The 22,209-nt window shown below is 40.8% G+C and overlaps 1 protein-coding gene across 8 annotated transcripts in view; it reads left to right on the plus strand.

The window, feature by feature from the left end:
* Nucleotides 1-22,209, plus strand: part of VSIG1 (V-set and immunoglobulin domain containing 1) — a 150,445-nt gene that overhangs the window by 74,456 nt on the left and 53,780 nt on the right. For 5 of the 8 annotated variants that reach the window (XR_011998081.1, XM_072743185.1, XM_072743187.1 and 2 more), the window contains one exon: nucleotides 20,797-21,039. The exons of 1 other annotated variant lie outside the window; for it this stretch is intronic. Coding sequence is in view for 6 of the 7 variants with exons in the window: in XM_072743185.1 (XP_072599286.1) it covers nucleotides 20,797-20,917 (121 nt within the window). In the remaining variant the exon portion in view is untranslated. Of the gene's footprint in view, nucleotides 1-20,796; nucleotides 21,040-22,209 lie in introns of those variants that run through there. 2 more of the 8 variants (XM_072743182.1, XM_072743183.1) reach the window with 1 other exon arrangement.

Here is a 22,209-nt window from a genome sequence, read left to right on the forward strand (position 1 = left end):
CCAGTTCAGCCAGAGGCAGTGTGGGGTCAATATTGACTTGTAAAGGTTCTATCTATGTACTTTATTCTTTCCCATGTCTGTAGATGACGGAGCCCAGAGGATATTGGATACTGAAGAAATTAAACTGAAAACTGAAGTAATTTTAAGGGAATTCAGGAGTAGTCTTTAGGTTGTACTTAGTTAGTTGAGGGAAGCCACCATAAGATGACATACTGAGCTATCAGACTCTAAGAGATCAAGAAAAAGGCCTTTGGGGTACACACCTAATAGTAGTTACCCACTGTGCCCAAAGGTCTATTCTCAATAGGTTGAGGAGGGTGGAAGTCCTGCAGCAAAAGGCATACTGAGAAGTTAAGAGTCCCTAAGAGATAGCAAATGGTTAGAAGAGAGGGAGAAAATGTGTTCAATGGGTAAGTCCCACCTGAGATTTTTTAATTATCCTGGCAAAGGATGGTGGGAAACTAGAAGCAATTAAAGGTATCAAGTATAGCTCCAGTGTCTACTAAAAATGAGATTTAACGATCATTTATGAATACAGAAAGTTATTCCTGTTTGCTGATCCAAAGGCAATTGGGGAAAGTAGAGGATGCCTTTCTTTGGGGAGGGAAATCACTTCCTGTTTATACATCTGTCAGTGGACACTTGAGCTGCTTCCATAATTAATCTATTGTAAATAATGGTACAATAAGTGTAGGAGTGAATATATCCTTTCGAATTAGTGTTTACATATTTTTGGGTGTAGACTGAGTAGTGTGATTACTGGATCATATGATAATTCTATTTTTAATTTTTTGAGGAATGTCCATACTGTTTTCCACAGTGGTTTCATCAGTTTGCATTACTACTCCAAGGGTTCCTTTTTTCTACATCCTTCCCAACACTTGTTTCTTGAGTTTTTGAGGTTAGCCATTCTGACAGGTGTGAGCTAATATCTCATTGTGCTTTTGATTTGCATTTCCCTAGTGATGGTGATGTTGAACATCTTTTCATATGTCTATTGGTCATCCGTGTGTCTTTTGGGAAATGTCTATTCATATTTTCTGCCCATTTTTTATTTGGACTATTATATATTTTTGGTGTTGAATTGTATAAGTTCTGTATATATTTTGGATATTAACCTTTTATCAGATGTCATTTGTGAATATCTTCTCCCATTCAGTAGGCTGCCTTTTAGTTTTAATGATTGTTTCCTTTGCTCTGCAGGAGCTTTTTATTTTGATGTACTCCCAATAGTTTATTTTTGCTTTTGTTTATCTTGCCTTAGGAGACATATTAAGAAAAATGTTATTACAGCTGATGTCAGAGAAAATACTGCCTTGCTCTCTTCTAGGATGTTTATGGTTTCAGATCTCACATTTAAGTCCTTAATCCATTTAAAAATTTTTAATTCTAGCATATATATTCTAATTCTAATATATATATGCATATATATATTGCAGTGTTAGTTTCAAGTGTACAATATAGTGATTCAATTCCATACATCACCCAGTGTACACCATGAGAAGATTCCTTAATCCATTTTGAGTTTATTTTTGTGTATGGTATTAAGAAAAAGTCCAGTGTCATTCTTTTGCACGTAACTGTCTGGTTTTCTCAACACCATTCGTTGAATAGACTATCTTTTTCACATTGCATATTTCCTCCTTTGTCAAAGATTAATTGACCATATAATTGTCAATTTGTTTTTGGGATTTCTATTATGTTACATTGATCTATGTGTCTATTTCTGTGCTGGCACCATATTGTTTTGATTACTAGAGTTCTGTAATATAAATCTGCAATTGTAATATGTCCAGTTTTTTTTTTTCTTTTTCAGGATTGCTTTGGCTACTCAGGGACTTTTGTGGTTCCATAGAAATTTTAGGATTGTTTGTTCTAGTTTTGTGAAAATGCTGTTGGTATTTTGACGGGGATTGTATTAAACTTGTAGATTGCTTTGTTCCATATGGACATTTTAATAATATTTTTCCTTCCAATGTATGAAATGAAATATATTTCCAATTGTTTGTGTTAATATTTTTCATCAGTGCTTTATACTTTTTGGAGTACAGGTCTTTCACTTCTTTGGTTAAATTTATTTCTAGATATTTTATTATTTTTGGTACAATTGTAAATGGGATTATTTTCTTAATTTTTCTTTCTGATGCTTCATTATTAGTGTTGAGAAATGCAACCGATTTATGTACATTGATTTTTGTATCCCACAACCTTACTGAATTGATCACTTCTAGTAAATTTTTTTGGTGGAGTCTTTAGGGTTTTCTCTATATAATGTCACCTGCAAATAGTGAAAGTTTTACATCTTCCTTACCAATTTGAATGTCTTTATTCCTTTTAATTGTCTGATTGCTATGGCTAGGACTTCCAGTACTATGTTGAACAAGACATCCTTGTCTTGTTCCTGTTTTTAGGGGAAAAAGCTCTCATACTTCCCCATTGCGTATAATGTTAGCTTTGTGTTTTCATATTTGGCCTTTATTATGTTGAAATATTTCCCTCTAAACTTACTTTTTAAAAAAATATTTTATTTATTCATGAAAGAGAGAGAGAGAGAGAGGCAGAGAGAGAAGAGAAGCAGGATCCACACAGGGAGCCTGATGTGGGACTCGATTCTGGGACTCCAGGATCATGCCCTGGGCCGAAGGCAGGTGCTCAACCACTGAGCCACCCAGGTGTCCCTAAACTTACTTTGTTGAGAGTTTTTATCATGAAACGATATTGTGCTTTGTCAAGTTCTTTTTCTGCATCTACTGAAATGATCATATGGTTTTTATCCTTTCTCTTATTGATGTGATATATTACATTGATTTGCAAACACTGAACCAGGAATTGCATCCCAGGAATAAATCCCACTTGTTGTGAATGCTTTTCTAAAATTTATTGTGGGATTCAGTTTGGTAATATTTTGTTGAGAATTTTTGCATCTATGTCCATCAGAGATACTGGCCTGTAGCTCTCTTTTTTGTAGTGTCTTTATCTGGTTTTGGTATCAGGGTAATGCTATCCTCATAGAATGAATTTAGAAAAATTTCCTTGCTCTTCAATTTTTTTGAATAGTTTGAGAAAAATAGGCATTAACTCTTCTTTAAATGTTTAGTAGAAATCACCTGTGAAGCCATCTGATCCTGGACTTTTGTTTGTTGGAAACTTTTTGATTATGGATTCTATTTCATTCCTGCTAATAGATCTGTTCAAATTTTCTATTTCTTCCTGATTCAGTTTTAGGAGGTTATATGTTTCTAGGAATTGATCCACTTCTTCTAGATTTTCCAACTTGTTGGCATATAATTTTTCATAATATTCTCTTGTAATCCTTTGTATTTCTGTGGTGTTGTTGTTATTTTTCCTCTTTCACTTCTGATTTTGTTTGTTTGAATCTACTTTCTCCCTCTTTCTTATTCTCTCTTTTTTGATGAGTTTGTCTAAAGGTTCATCAACTTTTCTGATCCTTTCATAGAACTAACTCCTGGTTTCATTGATCTATCATTTTTAGTTTCTATTTCATTTATTTTTGCTCTAATCTTCATTATTTCCTTCCTTCTACTGGTTTTGGACTTTGTTCTTTTTCTAGATCCTTTAAGTGTAAGGTTAGGTTGTTTGAGACTTTTCTTGCTTCTTGAGGTAGGCATGTATTGCTCTAACCTTCTTGCTTAGAGCAGCTTTTGTTGCATCTCAAAGATTTTGGACCATTGTGTTTTCATTTTTATCTGTGTCCACGTATATTTTTATTTCCTCTTTTATTTTTTGATTGACACATTCATTATTTACTAGCATGTTATTTAGCCTCCAGTTACTTGTGATTTCCAGATTTATTATTTTTTTTGGTTCATATCTAGCTTCATAGCATTGAGTTCAGAAAAGATGCATGTTATGACTTCAATCTTTTTGAATTTGTTAAGACCTGATTTGTGATACAGTATGTGATCTATTCTGGAGAATGGTTCATGTGTACTTGAAAAGACTATATTCTGCTGTTCTAGGATGGAATCTTCTGAATACATCTGTTAAATCCATATGGTCCAAGGTGTCATTCACAGCCCGTTTCCTTGTTAATGTTCAGTTTGGATAATCTGTCCATTGATATGAGTGGGGTGTTAAAAGTTCCCTATCATTATGGTATTGCTATTGACTAGTTCCTTTATGTTTGTTATTAACTGTCTTATGTATTTTGATGCTCCCATGTTGGGAGCATAAATATTTATAATTGTCATATCTTCTTGTTGGATTATTCCCTTTCTGGTTACGTAATGTCTTTCTTTGTGTCTTGTTATGGTCTTTGTTTTAAAGTTAATTTTTGTGGACAGTCCAGGTGGCCCAGCGGTTTAGCCCCGCCTTTGGCCCAGGGTGTGATCCTGGAGACCCAGGATCGAGTCCCGCATTGGGCTCCCTGCATGGAGCCTGCTTCTCCCTCTGCCTGTGTCTCTGCCTCTCTCTGTGTGTCTCTAATGAATAAATTAAAAAAAAAATCTTTAAAAAAAAATAAAGTCTATTTTTGTCTGATACAAGTATTAATACCCTAGCTTTTATTCACAACCATTTGTATGATAAATGCTTCTTCATCCTTTCACTTTCAAACTGCATATTTCTTTAGCTCTGAAATAAGTCCCTTGTAGGTAGCATATAGATAAGTCTTTTTTTTTTAATCCATTACATCACCCTATGTCTTTTGAAATTTTTTTTTAATTTTTAATTTTTTTAGAGAGGTAAAGAAAGAGGGAGTGGGCAGAGGGAGAGAGAGAATCTTAAGCAGGCTCCATGCCCAGTGTGGAGCCCAACATGGGGCTTGATCTCACAACCTTGAGATAATGACCTAAGCCAAAATCAAGAGTCAGATACTTAACTGACTGAGCCACCCAGGTACCCCACCCTATGTCTTTTGATTTGAGTACTTAGTCCATTTACAGTCAAAGCAATTATTGATAAGTATGTATCTATTGCCATTTTGTTACTTATTCTATGGTTGTTTTTGTATTTCTTCCCTATTCTTTTCTTCCTTTGCTCTCTTCTCTTAGGACTAGGCTTTCTTTAGGTATATGGTGTCATCCTTTATATATTTTTTTTTATTTTGTGAGTCATTTACAGATATTTTTATTGCTTTTGTGCTTCCTACTTTTGTTACTTTTACTTATGGTCTTTCCTTTATACTCAAAGACTCCCCTGTAACATATCTTTTAGGGCTAGTATAGTGGTCATCAACTCCTTTAATTTTTGTTTGTCTGGGAAATGCTTTAGCTCTTCTTCTAATCTAAGTGATAGCCTTGCTGGATACAGTCTTCTTGGCTGCAGAATTTTTCATTTCAGTACTTTGAACATATATCGTGCCAATCTCTTCTGGCCTGCAAAGTGTCTGCTAAAAAATTTAGGCCTAATAGGATTTCCCTTTGTATGTTTTCTTTTATTTTGCTGCTTTAAAATTTTTCTCTTTATTACTATTTTCTGCCATTTTAATTACTGTGTCTTGGTGTGGACCTCCTTGGGTTGATTTTGTTGGGGTGTCTCTGTGCCACCTGGACCTGGATTTCTGTTTCCTTTTCCAGATTAGGGACGTTTTCAGCTATGATTTCTTCAAATAACTCTTCTGCCCCCTTTTATCTCTCTTCTCATTCTGGGATCCCTATAATGTGAATTTCATTTATTTTTATTTATATATATATATTTTTATTGAAGTTCAATTTGCCAACATATAGTATAACACCCAGTGCTCATCCCACCAACTGCCCTCCTTAGAAGATGTGGCATACATATACAATGGAATATTACTCAGCCATTAGAAAGGACGAATACCCACCATTTGCTTTGACGTAATGTGAATTTTATTATGCTTAATGGTGTTGGTAAGTTCTCTAAGTCCTTTCTAATTTTGCTTTATTTTTTTTCTCACACCTACTCAGCTTGATTACTTTCCATTACTTCGTCCTCTAGATCACTGATTAATTCTTCTGCTCCCTTTACTCTGCTATTTATTTCATCTATTATATTTTTAATTTCATGTATTGTGTTCTTCATCTCTGATTGGTTCTTTTTGTCTCTTTAGAGTCTCACTGATCTCCTCCACCCTTTTCTCAAGTACAGTGAGTATCTTTATGATCATTACTTTAAATTCTCTATCAGGCATATTATTTATCTCCATTTTTTCAGGTCTCTTGCTGTGATTTTGCCCTATTCTTTCTTTTGGGACCTATTCCTCCATCTCCTCATTTTGTCTACCTCTCTGTGTCTGTTTCTTTGTGTTAGGAAAGTCAGCTACATCTCTTGTTCTTGCAAGTAGTGGTCTTTTGAAGATGAGTTTCTGTAGTGCCTTGCTGTGTAATGTCCCCTGTTCATCAGAACCTGGAGCTTCAAGTGTGTCTCCTATGTGTGTTGTGTGTGCCCCTTGCTGTTGTGGCTGAGGAGGCTTTTCCTTCGATTCAGTTGTCTGCAGTGCCTTTCTTTTTCGGTTGTGGGCAGTGTTTGGTTCCTATGGTTTTGGTGGGCCAGCGTGGGGCCTCCTTGGGCTTGAGTTGAGTCAGACCAGGCATTTTCCAGAGATGCAGTAGCATCACACTACAGAGTGATTTCCCTGTTTTGTTCCCTGAGAAACTTTCATTGGTAGATGGGATCTGCAATTAGACTGGCTCTCTGCCCCCAGCCCCACTGCTGGGGCTACAGTCTGATTGATGTGTGTGTTTATCTTTTCCTCTTCCCAGGACAGGAGCCACTTTGAGGTGGTACTTGTCACTGTTGAGGCTTGCTTGCACAATGCCAGGCTTGTGGCACCACATTGTGTGGGCTCTGGCTAAGAGCATATTGGAGGGGCAGATCTGCAAAATGTGAGTGGGGGTAAGTACTACACTAGCAAGGTTTGCATGCTGGACCTCTGCAAGAGAGCACCTGTCACCACCACCTGGACTGAGGCCAGCCAGGTTGTAGGGGAGAGATCTGCAACGTTTGTGGGTGTGGGGATGGGAGATATGGTGTTAGCAAGGTTTGTGCCAATTCTCTGGAGGAGGAAACCTGTAAGTACCAGGACTACAACAGTTGTGGTTGGAGAGAATGGATCCACAAAGCATGGAGGTGCTGGGTACGTGTTGTTAGCAAGTTAGGTAGCAAGTGCTGCCATTGCACTGGTTCCTGCAGATGGTTATGTGTTTATGCTGGGCTGCAGGAGAGGGAAATGGAGCCTTCCAGTTCTTTTGTTCCTGGAGGAGTCTCCCAATGATCTCTGTCCCTCTTGGATACACACTTAAATTAGTAACTCTCTCTCTCGTATGATCCAGTTGTTTTTCAAACCAGTGCTTCTTTGCTATATCTCCATGGGCTGTTTGTTGTACTATCTCCTTAAGGGTGGGCACTCAGTTTACCCTCCTACTCCCAGTTCTTCCAGAGCTAAGCCCACTCATTTTTTAAATCCTAGGTTTTAAGTCCTACTAGTTGTAAGAACTCATGTGCTCAGTCCCTCTGATTTTCAAAACCAAATGTCATAATTATTTGTCTTCCCCATACAGGCTCCGTGGTGTGATAAGCTCTTTTTCTCCCTTCTCAGTGCCCATGGCTCTCTTCCTTCCAGAGACAGTCCAGTGGGTCTGTTTACCTTCCCACTGAGTCTCAAGCCTTCCTACCCTCTTCAATATGGCCTCTTCTCTAGATTTAGTTTCGGAGGTTGTTCTGCCAGTCTTCAGGTTGTTTTCTGGGTTACTTACATTGGTGTGAATGTTATCTCATTGTACCCATGGGATGAGGTGAGTTTAGGGTCCTCCTACTTGGCCATCCTCCCAGCATCTCTCTTCAGAATCACTGTATTTATGACTGAGCCACGTTTGTAGGGTTGCCAGATAAAACACAGGATGTCTAATTAAATTTAGATATCAGATGTAATGAATCATTTTTTTTAGTGTGTGTCCCAGATATTTCATGAGACATACTCATGCTAATACATGACTCGTCATTTATCTGAAATTCAAAATTTCCTGTATTTTTGTTTTTTTAATCTGACAACCCAGGTTGTGTCTTGTTTCCTGGCCAAAGCAGGACATTTGCAAGCCCCTGTCATTTTCTCTGCAATATCTGCAAGTACTCATGCCTCCCTGTGTTGTATTTGTGGAGGGCCTTTTATTTCCCTTATACTGTTTAAGTTATAATGACATAAATTTGTGGTGTGTGGCTTTTTTCTTTGCTTATTATGCTCCCCACAAAATGCTAAAGTAAAAAGTGATATACTCAAAATGTAACTCATGATTGGGTGTGGTCTATCAGCCTATTTTATGCTTCTGAATAGCCTCTGATATTTCAGGCTTAAGGCCATTATCAAAAAATGTGCAAATTGCTGTTTGTGTTTGGGTGTTAGTATTGGTGCTCAACTCTGAGTATTCCTTAAATGTGGTTTGTAATGGGTCCCTAAAATTAGAGACAGATTCACCACACCCTTATTGACAGGTTTGGATTATTCCTCAGTAAAGGAAAGAGAGAAGAGCTTCAGGGGTTGCCTAGAAGGTCTTTCCCTCTGTCTCTGCTCAGGCAAATCCTGTCTCATTTTTCAAAGCCTAGCTCAGATACCCCTCCTCCATGCAGCCTCTATCTCTATGGCTTTTGCATGCCTGGAGAATTCTGAAGGTAGTGATTTAAAAGGTAGAGGGAGCTGAAAAATGGAAAGAGGAAGAGAAGGAGGGCAGAGCAAAGGACAGAAAACAGGAGAGGCAGAAATCCAGGAGGGAGTTGGGTTATCAGGGGCAGACACAGAGTTAGAAAGGAGTTCTTTAGGGAGGGAGAAGGATGAAGTTGTTTTTAAAAAAGACTCAATAGATTGGAATATTTCTGATCTTTTTCTTTTCTTTTTTTTTTTAATTAATTTTTATTGGTGTTCAATTTACCAACATATAGAAAAACACCCAGTGCTCATCCCGTCAAGTGTCCACCTCAGAGCCCGGCACCCATTCCCCTCCAACACCCGCCCTCCTCCCCTTCCACCACCCCTAGTTCGTTTCCCCGAGTTAGGAGTCTTTATGTTCTGTCTCCCTTCCTGATATTTCCCAACATTTCTTTTCCCTTCCTTTATATTCCCTTTCACTATTATTCATATTCCCCAAATGAATGAGAACATACACTGTTTGTCCTTCTCCGATTGACTTATTTCACTCAGCATAATACCCTCCAGTTCCATCCATGTTGAAGCAAATGGTGGGTATTTGTCGTTTCTAATAGCTGAGTAATATTCCATTGTATACATACATAAACCACATCTTCTTTATCCATTCATCTTTCGATGGACACCGAGGCTCCTTCCACAGTTTGGCTATTGTGGCCATTGCTGATAGAAACATCGGGGTGCAGGTGTCCCGACGTTTCATTGCATCTGAATCTTTGGGGTAAATCCCCAACAGTGCAATTGCTGGGTCATAGGGCAGGTCTATTTTTAACTCTTTGAGGAACCTCCACACAGTTTTCCAGAGTGGCTGCACCAGTTCACATTCCCACCAACATGTAAGAGGGTTCCCTTTTCTCCGCATCCTCTCCAACATTTGTGGTTTCCTGCCTTGTTAATTTTCCCCATTCTCACTGGTGTGAGGTGGTATCTCATTGTGATTTTGATTTGTATTTCCCTGATGGCAAGTGATGCAGAGCATTTTCTCATGTGCATGTTGGCCATGTCCATGTCTTCCTCTGTGAGATTTCTCTTCATGTCTTTTGCCCATTTCATGATTGGATTGTTTGTTTCTTTGCTGTTGAGTTTAATAAGTTCTTTATAGATCTTGGAAACTAGCCCTTTATCTGATATGTCATTTGCAAATATCTTCTCCCATTCTGTAGGTTGTCATTTAGTTTTGTTGACTGTATCCTTTGCTGTGCAAAAGCTTCTTATCTTGATGAAGTCCCAATAGTTCATTTTTCCTTTTGTTTCTTTTGCCTTTGTGGATGTATCTTGCAAGAAGTTACTGTGGCCAAGTTCAAAAAGGGTGTTGCCTGTGTTCTCTTCTATGATTTTGATGGACTCTTGTCTCACATTTAGATCTCTCATCCATTTTGAGTTTATCTTTGTGTCTGGTGAAAGAGAGCGGTCCAGTTTCATTCTTCTGCATGTGGATGTCCAATTTTCCCAGCACCATTTATTGAAGAGACTGTCTTTCTTCCAATGGATAGTCTTTCCTCCTTTATCGAATATTAGATGACCATACATTTCAGAGTCCACTTCTGGGTTCTCTATTCTGTTCCATTGATCTATGTGTCTGTTTTTGTGCCAGTACCACACTGTCTTGATGACCACAGCTTTGTAGTACAACCTGAAATCTGGCATTGTGATGCCCCCAGCTATGGTTTTCTTTTTTAAAATTCCCCTGGCTATTCGGAGTCTTTTCTGATTCCACACAAATCTTAAAATAATTTGTTCTAACTCTCTGAAGAAAGTCCATGGTATTTTGATAGGGATTGCATTAAACGTGTAAATTGCCCTGGGTAACATTGACATTTTCACAATATTAATTCTGCCAATCCATGAGCATGGAATATTTTTCCATCTCTTTGTGTCTTCCTCAATTTCTTTCAGAAGTGTTCTATAGTTTTTCGGGTAGAGATCTTTTACCTCTTTGGTTAGGTTTATTCCTAGGTATCTTATGCTTTTGGGTGCAATTGTAAATGGGATTGACTCCTTAATTTCTCTTTCTTCAGTCTCATTGTTAGTGTATAGAAATGCCATTGATTTCTGGGCATTGATTTTGTATCCTGCCACACTACCAAATTGCTGTATGAGTTCTAGCAATCTTGGGGTGGAGGCTTTTGGGATTTCTATGTAGAGTATCATGTCATCGGCGAAGAGGGAGAGGTTGACTTCTTCTTTGCCAATTTGAATGCCTTTAATGTCTTTTTGTTGTCTGATTGCTGAGGCGAGGACTTCCAGAACTATGTTGAACAGCAGTGGTGAGAGTGGACATCCCTGTCTTGTTCCTGATCTTAGGGGAAAGGTTCCCAGTGCTTCCCCATTGAGAATGATATTTGCTGTGGGCTTTTCGTAAATGGCTTTTAAGAAGTCGAGGAAAGTTCCCTCTATCCCAACACTCTGAAGTGTTTTGATCAGGAATGGATGCTGTATTTTGTCAAATGCTTTCTCTGCATCTAATGAGAGTATCATATGGTTCTTGGTTTTTCTCTTGCTGATATGATGAATCACACTGATGGTTTTACGAGTGTTGAACCAGCCTTATGTCCCGGGGATAAATCCTACTTGGTCATGGTGAATAATTTTCTTAATGTGTTGTTGGATCCTATTGGCTCGTATCTTGTTGAGAATTTTTGCATCCATGTTCATCAGGGATATTGGTCTGTAATTCTCCTTTTTGGTGGGGTCTTTGTCTGGTTTCGGGATTAAGGTGATGCTGGCCTCATAGAACGAATTTGGAAGTACTCCATCTCTTTCTATCTTTCCAAACAGCTTTAGTAGAATAGGTATGATTTCTTCTTTAAACGTTTGATAGAATTCCCCTGGGAAGCCATCTGGTCCTGGACTCTTGTGTCTTGGGAGGTTTTTGATGACTGCTTCAATTTCCTCCCTGGTTATTGGCCTGTTCAGGTTTTCTATTTCTTCCTGCTCCAGTTTTGGTAGTTTGTGGCTTTCCAGGAATGCATCCATTTCTTCTAGATTTCCTAATTTATTGGCGTACAGCTGTTCATAATATGTTTTTAAAATCGTTTGTATTTCCTTGGTGTTGGTAGTGATCTCTCCTTTCTCATTCATGATTTTGTTAATTTGAATCTTCTCTTCTTTTTAATAAGGTTGGCTAATGGTTTATCTATCTTATTAATTCTTTCAAAGAACCAACTCCTGGTTCTGTTGATCTGTTCCACAGTTATTTTGGTGTCGATGTCATTGAGTTCTGCTCGAATTTTAATTAACTGTCTTCTTCTGCTGGGGGTGGGGTCTATTTGTTGCTTTTTCTCTAGTTCCTTTATGTGTAAGGTGAGCTTTTCAATTTGAGATCTTTCCAGTTTTTGAATGGATGCTTGTATTGTGATGTATTTCCCCCTCAGGACTGCTTTTGCTGCATCCCAATGATTTTGAACGGTTGTATCTTCATTCTCATTAGTTTCCATGAATCTTTTTAATTCTTCCTTAATTTCCTGGTTGACCTTTTCATCTTTTAGCAGGATGGTCCTTAACCTCCTTGTGTTTGTGGTCCTTCCAAACTTCTTGTTGTGATTAAGTTCTAATTTCAAGGCATTATGGTCTGAGAATATACAGGGGACTATCCCGATCTTTTGGTATCGGTTCAGTCCCGATTTGTGACCCAGTATGTGGTCTATTCTGGAGAAAGTTCCATGTGCACTTGAGAAGAATGTGTATTCAGTTGAGTTTGGATGTAAAGTTCTGTAGATATCTGTGAAATCCATCTGGTCCAGTGTATCATTTAAAGCTCTTGTTTCTTTGGATATGTTGTGCTTAGAAGACCTATCTAGTAGAGAGAGAGCTAGATTGAAGTCACCAAGTATAAGTGTATTATTATCAAAGTATTTCTTGAGTTTGGTTATTAATTGGTTTAAATATTTGGCAGCTCCCACATTCGGGGCATATATATTGAGGATTGTTAAGTCCTCTTGTTGGATAGATCCTTTGAGTATGAGATAGTGTCCCTCTTCATCTCTCACTATAGTCTTCGGGGTAAATTTTAATTTATCTGATATAAGGATGGCAACCCCTGCTTTCTTTTGAGGACCACTTGAATAGTAAATGGTTCTCCAACCTTTTATTTTCAGGTTGTAGGTGTCTTTCTGTCTAAAATGAGTCTCTTGTAGACAGCAAATAGATGGGTCCTGCTTTTTTATCCAGTCTGAAACCCTGCGCCTTTTGATGGGGTCATTAAGCCCGTTCACGTTCAGAGTTACTATTGATAGATATGAGTTTAGTGTCATCATATCTATTCAGTCCTTGTTTTTGTGGATTGTTCCACTGAACTTCTTAAAGGGGAATTTTAAGAGTCCCCCTTAAAATTTCTTGCAGAGCTGGTTTGGAGGTTGCATATTCTTTCAGTTCCTGCCTGTCTTGGAAGCTCTGTATCTCTCCTTCCATTTTGAATGAAAGCCTTGCTGGATAAAGTATTCTTGGTTGCATGTTCTTCTCATTTAGGACCCTGAATATATCCTGCCAGCCCTTTCTGGCCTGCCAGGTCTCTGTGGAGAGGTCTGCTGTTACCCTAATACTCCTCCCCATAAAAGTCAAGGACTTTTTTTCTCTTGTTGCTTTAAGGATCTTCTCCTTATCTTTGTAATTTGCAAGCTTCACTATTAAATGTCGAGGTGTTGAACGGTTTTTGTTGATTTTAGGGGGGGATCTCTCTATTTCCTGGATCTGAATGCCGTTTTCCCTTCCCAGATTAGGAAAGTTTTCAGCTAGGATTTGTTCAAATACATATTCTGGCCCTCTGTCCCTTTCCGCGCCCTCAGGAACCCCAATTAAACGTAGGTTTTTCTTCCTCAGGCTGTCATTTATTTCCCTTAATCTATCCTCATGATCTTTTAATTGCCTGTCTCTTTTTTCCTCAGTTTCCCTCTTTGCCATCAACTTGTCTTCTATGTCACTCACTCGTTCTTCCACCTCGTTAAGCCTCATCGTTAGGACTTCTAGCTTGGATTGCATCTCATTTAATTGATTTTTAATTTCTGCCTGATTGGATCTAAATTCTGCAGTCATGAAGTCTCTTGAGTCCTTTATGGTTTTTTCTAGAGCCACCAGTAGCTGTATAATAGTGCTTCTGAATTGGCTTTCTGACATTGAATTGTAATCCATATTTTGTAACTCTGTGGGAGAGAGGGCTGTTTCTGATTCTTTTTTTTGAGGTAGGTTTTCCTTCTAGTCATTTTGCTCAGTGCAGAGTGGCCAAAAACAAGTTGTATTGGGAAAAGGAGAAAAAGAGAGAGAAGGAAAGAAAAGAGAAAAAGAAAAAAGAGAAAGAAGAAGAAAAGGGGGGAAAAGAGAAGAAAAAGAAAGAAAAAGAAAGAAAGGAGAAAGAAAAAAAGGGTGGGGTGGGGTGGGGGAAGCAATCAGAAGTCAAGAAGAAAGAAAGAAAAAAAAGCACAAAACAAAAACAAAAAACAAAAAACAAAAACAAAAACAAAAACAAAAAAAACCCACGGGGGAGTATCTTCCGATTCTGTATACTTTAAGTCCCTTGACTTCCCTTGGAACTGGTCCGTGTCGCTGGTCTTCTGGGGGAGGGGCCTGCTTTGCTGATTCTCAGGTGTTAGCACTTGGGGGAGCTGCTCTGCCCCTGCCTGGTGCAGGGCTCAGTGGGGGTTGTTCACCCCGTGAGGCCCCGGGAAGAAGCCACAGTGGCGGGGGCAGCTCTGGGACCCTGGAGTCAGCCCCCGCAGTAGCTCCGGGGCTCTCCGTCTGCAGGGCCTGGGGGCTCCGGGGCGGGGCCGCTGATCTGCTCAGTTCCAGGCAGGAGCGTCCTCGCTGTCCTGGGCCCTCCCGGCCTCTGCCTGTCCCTGGGGGAGGCCGGATCCTGGACTGTGTCCCGGCGCCCTGTGCTCTGGAGCCTGCGCTGTTGGATTCGCTCCCGCCCCGCAGCCCCCTCCGCGGAGCCGCCGCCCGAGCCCCTCCGAGCTGCTCCGGTCCCGCCGTGCGCGCTGCAGCCCTTAGGGAGCTCGGCGCATCTCCCGGGGCGCAGTTCTTCTGTTACTGTCCCAGGGAGCCCGAGGGCATCCCCGCCTTTCTGGGGATCCTGCTCCAAGTCCCCGGGGAGGCCTTTCCGCGGGGAATGTTGGTGCAGCTCCTGCTCCTCCGGGACGGGGCTCTCCTGTCCTGGGGACACTCGCCCCGGCCTCAGCCCGGCTCCTCGCGGGGCCCCTCCCCCTTGGAGGCCTTTTGTGTCTTTATTTCTTTTCCCCCGTCTTCCTACCTTGATAGAAGCGCGAACTCTTCTCACTGTAGCGTTCCAGCTGGTCTCTCTTTAAATCTCAGGCCGAATTCGTAGATTTTCAGGATGATTGGATGGTTTTCTAGGTAATTTGTTGAGGACAGGTGATTTGGAGACCCTACTCTTCTGCCATCTTGCCCCTCCCCCTGACTATTTCCTGATCTTTTTCTTTTCTCAGCATCACCTTACCAGTTAAAGAAAGCTGCTCATTAGTTAGTTAGCCATTTTATTTCTTTTTTGTTTTAAGGCACAAGTCTTGATGTGTCCCAAGAATCCCAAATGGATCACTGCAATTCAAAATTGCCTTCCTCAAAGTTATTCCACTTAGGTCATAATAAAAGATCCACCATTAAAGAAGAGAGAAAGGCATTCTACCTTAGGATCTTGTTCTGTGCTCCCAGAGAAAATAGAGGGCCAGAGAATTCTCAAAGATAAAAAGAAATAGAGGCAGTGTCTTCCATCAGACAATAGGTTAACCCTTTCAAAGAATTAAAGCCTGCAATTTTCCTGCTACAACAAAGAACTGGAGGATGTGAGTGGGAAGACAACCTACCCTCAAACCCAACAGGGGACTCTGAGAGGGGAGGAAGAGATTCCTTGACTTGCTCTGTTTTTCCCTGAAATCTCAGTAGGTTTGGGGGCTTATCCAGGGCAAATTAGAGTCATATCATCAGACTGTTACAGATAAAAATAGTTAAAGTGATTCAAATAGTGCTTACAGGCTTTATTCAGTTGTGGCATTGACATCAGTAATTCCCTGAAGTCGGTTGGAGTTTTCATAGGGTGAGAAGAGAGGCATATAGGACTATAGTCTTGCCCCAGGATGCAATTTTCTTTATAAGTGCCACACAACGTGTAGTTAAAGTGGTTGGAGATTGTCCTCATTTATTACAACTTTCTCAGGATTGTTGGTACAATCTCATTTTGGCTACTTTGAGAACAGTTCCGAAAGTGATCTTTGTTGGCCTGTGAGTTGTCTGTTAACTGTCTAATGCCAGTTGAGGTACAGAGAACAGAGGTCTAGAAAAGAAGGGAAATCAGAAGAGGAAATAAAAAGAAAGGAGACAACATTCCAAGCAAGGTAAAACTGGAGTTTGTTTTAATTTTTTTTACAGTACTCTCAGCTTCCACTATTTATATAATACTCTTCATTCAGGTACACAAATCTTCAAGTTCAAACTTCTGATTTTTCCCTCTCCCTACAGCTTAGCGCTAATCATCCTAGTGCCCCCCAAACTCCATTGAACCCCAGTTTTGTTGCCTTCATGTCCTCTATCCCATAGCCAAAGGAAAGATCACATCTGTTGAGTGGGGAGTCTGAAATCATGGTACACTTCATGGAGAAGGCTGTACAAGCTAAGCCTTGAGAGATAGGACAAAATATGTTTGGGTAAAGACAGACGGAAAGACCTTCCAGTAGAAGATAATGATGTGTTTGTTCATTCTTCAAATAGAGTGTTATGGAGGGCTTTCTTTGTGCCAGGCATTAATCGTGTTCTGAGTAAGAGTGTGGGTTTTGAGGACAAAGACTCAAATCTCAAGCTTCGCCACTTCCTGGACATCCCAGGGGTTGGGATCAGCCATAACATAATCAGTGAAGCTGGCTGGTGAAGACTGACAAATCGGAGAGCAAAAGCCCTGTTTAACAAGGACAACTCCTGCTCAGATGCTGGTAGTCATAACCATGTGGGCTGGTTGGGTGTAATATTCTGATATTTCAAGAAAACTGAGATTTTTGAATTTTTATGTAAAATATATATATTTAAAATACTGGCCATTAAATTAAAAAATGAATTTATAGGTCCAACTATATGCATCTGTAGGTTGGGTCTCTTCATGGTTGACAAGCTTGCACTTAAAAGCTTAACTCTGCACTTAGTAGAGCAAGTAAGGCCCTCCAGCTAGCACCTCTACTTCATCTCCAGCCTTGTTTTTCCCTACATCTCTCCTTCCTTGCCACTCTGTGGCCCAACACCGTAAAACTGTTGCTCAGATGAATCTCTGTGTTCATGCATAGGTTGTTGAAGTGCCTTTGTCTACATTCCCACTTCGATTTTCTTCTCCTAACACCCCCTATTCTTCAAGAGCCATCTGTCCTTTGAGAAGCCTTCACTAACTCCTTACCTGTGCTTCCCCAAAACTTGGATACTATTAGCTACACGCTATTGCCATTCCTTGTTTACTTGTTTATATTTTCCACAAGTCTGAATATATTATGCATGGGATCTAAGGGCATACAGTAAATCTGTGTTGGGTAAATGAGTAAGTGGAATGACTATATTTCTGCAGTATCACTTGCAATAGGTAAACATGCACCAAGAAATATATAGAAGTCCCCTTCTCTATCCATCCATCCATCCATTTATCCAGCAAACATTTATTGAGCTCTTATTATATCCCAGGGACTGTTCTAGGTTATGGAGATACAGGAATGGACATGCCAGACAGAGTCCTTGCTTTCACATATCTCATATTTTAGTGTGGGAAGACACTAAACAAGATATGTAATATAATGTAAGATGGTGAGAATGCTAGAAGAAAATAAAAGCAGAGTAAGGGCTTAGAGGGTGATTAATATACTTTCCAATAGAGTAACTGGGGAAGGGATCTCTGGGAATGTGACATTTGAGAAAAGGTTTGTGGGAAGGGTGGGAGCAAACATATAGATAGATGGAAAAGACCATCCAGGCAGAAGGAACAGCAAATCAAATGCAAAGGCTCTGGGGTGGGAGCATGATAGGTATATTTAAGGAATAGCAAGGAGGCCAGAGTAGCTACAGAGGAGTGAGCAAGAGGGAGAGTGGTGGGATATGAGGTCATAGAGGCAATGAAGGGCTAGACCATCTTATTATCACCCCTCTCAACCACCCACTGAACACAAACCTTGGTGAATAATGGTGTAAGGAATGTCAGTCTTGCTGGGATGTGTGGTAGCAGTGCCAGGGAGATATGCATAGGTCAAAACAGCTTTCCTTACAGATATATGCTTCTCATAATGCCCTCTCTACCCAGAGTCTTTACCACAGGGCTCTCAGATGCAGGTCCCACCTGAGACCAGGCACTGTTTGCCTTGGGAGGGTCATGAACCTGTGGAGATTGGCCAAAGTTATTTCCTGCTAGTTGGGGCTGGGACCAGGCTGCACACCTCCGCCCAGTTGGAAAAGGCTCCTGAGTTGTTATTCATCAGATATGCTTCTATTTAGAACAAGTCCTTAGTTTCCCAATTCCACACCTTTTCCTCTCCCAGAAAGTCATAGCAAAAGAGTCAGGAGACATATGTTCTACTTCCTGCTTGACCTCCACAATGGGTTGCGAGAGCCAGGGTAGGTTTGGTGCTCTTCGAAATGAAGGATTGAGACTTAATGTTCTAGTGCTATATGAGTCTAGTGCCTTGACTCTTTCTGCATGATGGGCCACCTGATTTATTACCTTGGAGGTGGGCCTTCTATATATAGCCCTCTTCTCATAGCTGCAACCAGGTGTGAGCATAGCTGTGACACCTATTCAAAAGCAGTGGGAATGGTAAGGTTTGACTGAAGTCCCAAGGTCTCTTTTCCTAAACCTTCTACTCTCCTGCATGCCCTGACATTCCCACCATTAATCATTCTTCACAAGCAAAGGTGGAAGGCCATCTCCAGAGGTGACACCCAGAAGCCTGCAGGCCCATACACCCAACCTCCCAAAGCAGGACTCAATCATCTTCCTGGGATGCAGAAAGAAAGGACATCTGTGAGGGAGAGACACAAGGTTCCAGGACTGTCATAAAACCACTGAGAAAGGCTCAGTCCAGGCTCCCTGCCAAGTGGCTCTGAGCAGCTCCAGAACATGATGAACAAGGGCCCACAAGAATCTCACTGCCTGGGAATGCTGTAATGGATGGTGGCTCTGAAGAAAAACTTGATCGCCCTTGTAGCTTGGTTTGGGGATAGCTGCTGTGTAAATTCTTCATGAGCCATGGTGTTTTCAGACCTTGAGGCACAGTTTAACTCCCTAAATGAGCATAAGGAGGAGGACACAATTTGTCAAGGACTGGTTACTCAGAGGAAGCTTGCACATTCCTGCTTTACTGATTTCAGCTCTGTGCTTTCCCCAGAGTTGCTGTTAAAAAGGATTGTGGGGGCCCTAAGTCCTCCTTCTCATCAGAAGTACCAAACTATGGGGCACGTGGGTGGCTCAGTCAGTTAACCATCTGCCTTTGGGCTCAGGTCATGATCTCAGGGTCCTGGGATTGAGCCCCACGTCAGGCTCCCTGCTCGGTGGGGAGTCTGTTTCTCCCTCTCCCTCTGCCTATCCCCCTCTCCACTTGTGGATGCTCTCTCTTTCTCTCTCAAATAAATAAACACAATATTTAAAAAAAAGAAACATCAAACTAGACAGTAGTAGAGGACGCTATGAGGATGGAGTTGCTGTTGCAGCCCAGTAGCCCAACATCTGGGGCCAGGGAGAGACCCTAGTTGGGGGAGAACAGATACTTCTCCTAGACTCTAAAGGTTAGAGTATGCTAAGAGTTCAGTCAGGTCTGGGTCCCTGGCCCAAACTACTTCCTTTATGAGCTCTCTTTGTAAATATAGGGGCATATTAGGAATTCGGATGTCCTTCCACTTTAAACCAGGAGTCACAAGATCACATGAAGGGAGCAAAATATAAGCAGTTGAAGGTGGGGACTGGGAGATCCCCATCTGATGGCAGCAGCCACTCCTCAGCTGTCCTCAGTTGCCATGCTGGAATCTGCCTGGATGGCCTACCTACCAGTTGTTTTTAATAGAAAGATCTTTACACAATGATTTTAGGAATTTCCCACGTGTTTCAGTGTTAATAAGGAATTACATTTGTATGGGGCACCTGGATGGCTCAGTCAGATGGGTGTCTGACTCTTGGTTTGGGCTCAGGTCTTCATCTCATGGGTCATGATCTCATGGGTCATGGAATGGAACCCTGGGTCGGGCTCCATGCTCAGTATGGATTCTGCTTGGGGATTCTCTCCCTCTTTCCCTTCTCCTGCTTGCACTCTCTCTAAAATAAATGAATACACCTTTTTTTAAAAAGAGAATTACATTTGTATTTATGCAGCAATCACATCCAATACTGCTTACTACATATTGGCACTGTGTCAAGCACTTTACAAACAATAACTTTTCAATGCTTATAACAATAACACTCTCATGAAGTAGTTCTTCCTTTACCTGGTTTATTGATGAGAAAAATGAGGCACAAAGAAATTAAGTAACTTGCTCACAGTCCCTCAGCTGGTAAGAGGCAGACCTGGACGTAAAGCCAAGATGCTTGACTCTGTAGTCCCTACTCTTTGTCGCTATGTTATGCTGCCTCATTAAAACTAGCAAATGAGCAAACAAAAAACAGCAAAAAACAAAAACAAAAACACCACCATGCAGAACAAAAAACAAGCCCTTCATTTGCTTCCTCCACTTTAAACCAAATCCAACAGAATTTGACAACTTTGCCATTTTCTTCTGCTTTTGTTGTCTGCCTTCTTTGTAGGCTTCTTCATGCCTGACCCCCATCTTAACAACTCTCGTTTTTAGATATTCCCAACATTAATTTCTTTTCAGTCCTTTTCTAAAACAACCTGGCCTCGTTACTTTGTCATTTTTGCTCTCTGAAATGCTACCTCTCACTTTTCATTGTTCATTCTCGATCTTTGCCTTCAAAAATACTACTCAAATCCCTCCCAGCATCCCTGTCTCTTGCCAGGTAGAGGTGGATCCCATGGAACTTATTTTGCAATGAAGATTTGGAGGCTCACAACCATTCCTTGCAACGGCCCAAATTTGTCTTTCTGTATTTGTAGTCATTTATTTTCTGTGTTGCACAATGCAGTCTTTTACAGTCACGTACTTCTAAGTTTAATACTTAGTTTAATCCCTGGTTTATGTGTATTTTTTTCTTGTCTTTCCAGCAAGAGTGTAAACCAGACAAGCATGGACTGTGTTGACTCTGTATTCTACCATCCCTTTCAGTGCCAAGAAGTCACATCACATAATTGGCAAAGGTATGGGCTTTGGAGCATTTGTGCTTAGGCTCAAGCCTTGGTTTTGCCAATTGCAAACCGTGTGACCTATGACGACTCTTTTGACCTCTCTGAAACTCCTCTGTAAGATTATTGTGAGACATAATGCAAATAAAATGCTTAACTCAGGGACTATCATCTAGTAAGCCTTAACATTTGACCACTCTTATACCATGTCACAGGTACCATTAACCAGCTCAGGCAGCTTTGAAAGTCTTCAAAAAGGTCTCTGGTTTTTAGGGTTAACTTCACTCTGGCATTTTTAGGAAGTGTTGAAAAGGATTGGCTAAAAGAAATCCAAGACCCAACAATTGTACAATTAGAATGTAATTTTTTTTGGTTTAAGTTAAGCTTGATCTCTCCCAGTTGGAAGGAATTGGAAGATCTAGGACCTCTTTGGGTTGAATCAGTGGGTGCATGTGTGTGCACGTGAGCATGCTTGTGCCTACACATACATGTGATTTTTTTTCAAACCAGGGCCTATGACATGTGTTTGTATAGTGCGTCAACACAAATTGCCTAGGAGTAGGCTTCCCCAAACACTTTAATGTACACTGCAGGTTGAGTCACACTATCAGTTAACATAGAGTTCCTGGTACTAACCCTTTCCAGACTCCCTACTATCGCTAGGTAAGCAATCCTAGGCTACTCAACAGAAGCTGACTCATATTTATTGTTAAAACATGGCTTGCCAAAGAACTTTCTATAGGATTCTTCCCTCCAGAACAAGAAGCAAATATTTCCCCAATTTAAGAGGAGAGAAACTCCATGGCCCTACCTGTGTATACTACTGTTTCACAGTCTTATTAAGGGTCATCTTGTGGCAGCCCGGGTGGCTCAGCGGTTTAGCACCTGCCTTCAGCCCAGGGCCTGATCCTGGAGACCCGGGATTGAGTCCTGTGTCGGGCTCCCTGCATGGAGCCTGCTTCTCCCTCTGCCTGTGTCTCTGTCTGTGTCTCTGCCTGTGTGTGTGTGTGTGTGTGCCATGAATAAATAAAATCTTTTAAAAAAGGGTCATCTCTGGAGGACTCCCAGTAAGGTGTCCAAAGAACACATTTAAGGATGGTGTTCACACCAGGTTAATCGTCAAGAGAAATTCCATTCCTTGCACACAGAGATGGAAGAGAGAAAGGAAACTCTTTAACTGAATCACACCATCATAGGATTCACTTGAGAGTCCATAATCTGGGACTCCCAGTCTCTTGGTTTGGAGAATTGTGAAATTATGTGCCACTTCTTCTTTTGGCTGTTTTTGAGGCAAATAGATGCTAACCTGGAATAAGGAAATGTGTCATGGTTGAT

The sequence above is a fragment of the Vulpes vulpes genome, chromosome X, assembly GCF_048418805.1.
Source record: "Vulpes vulpes isolate BD-2025 chromosome X, VulVul3, whole genome shotgun sequence".
NCBI lineage: Eukaryota > Metazoa > Chordata > Mammalia > Carnivora > Canidae > Vulpes > Vulpes vulpes.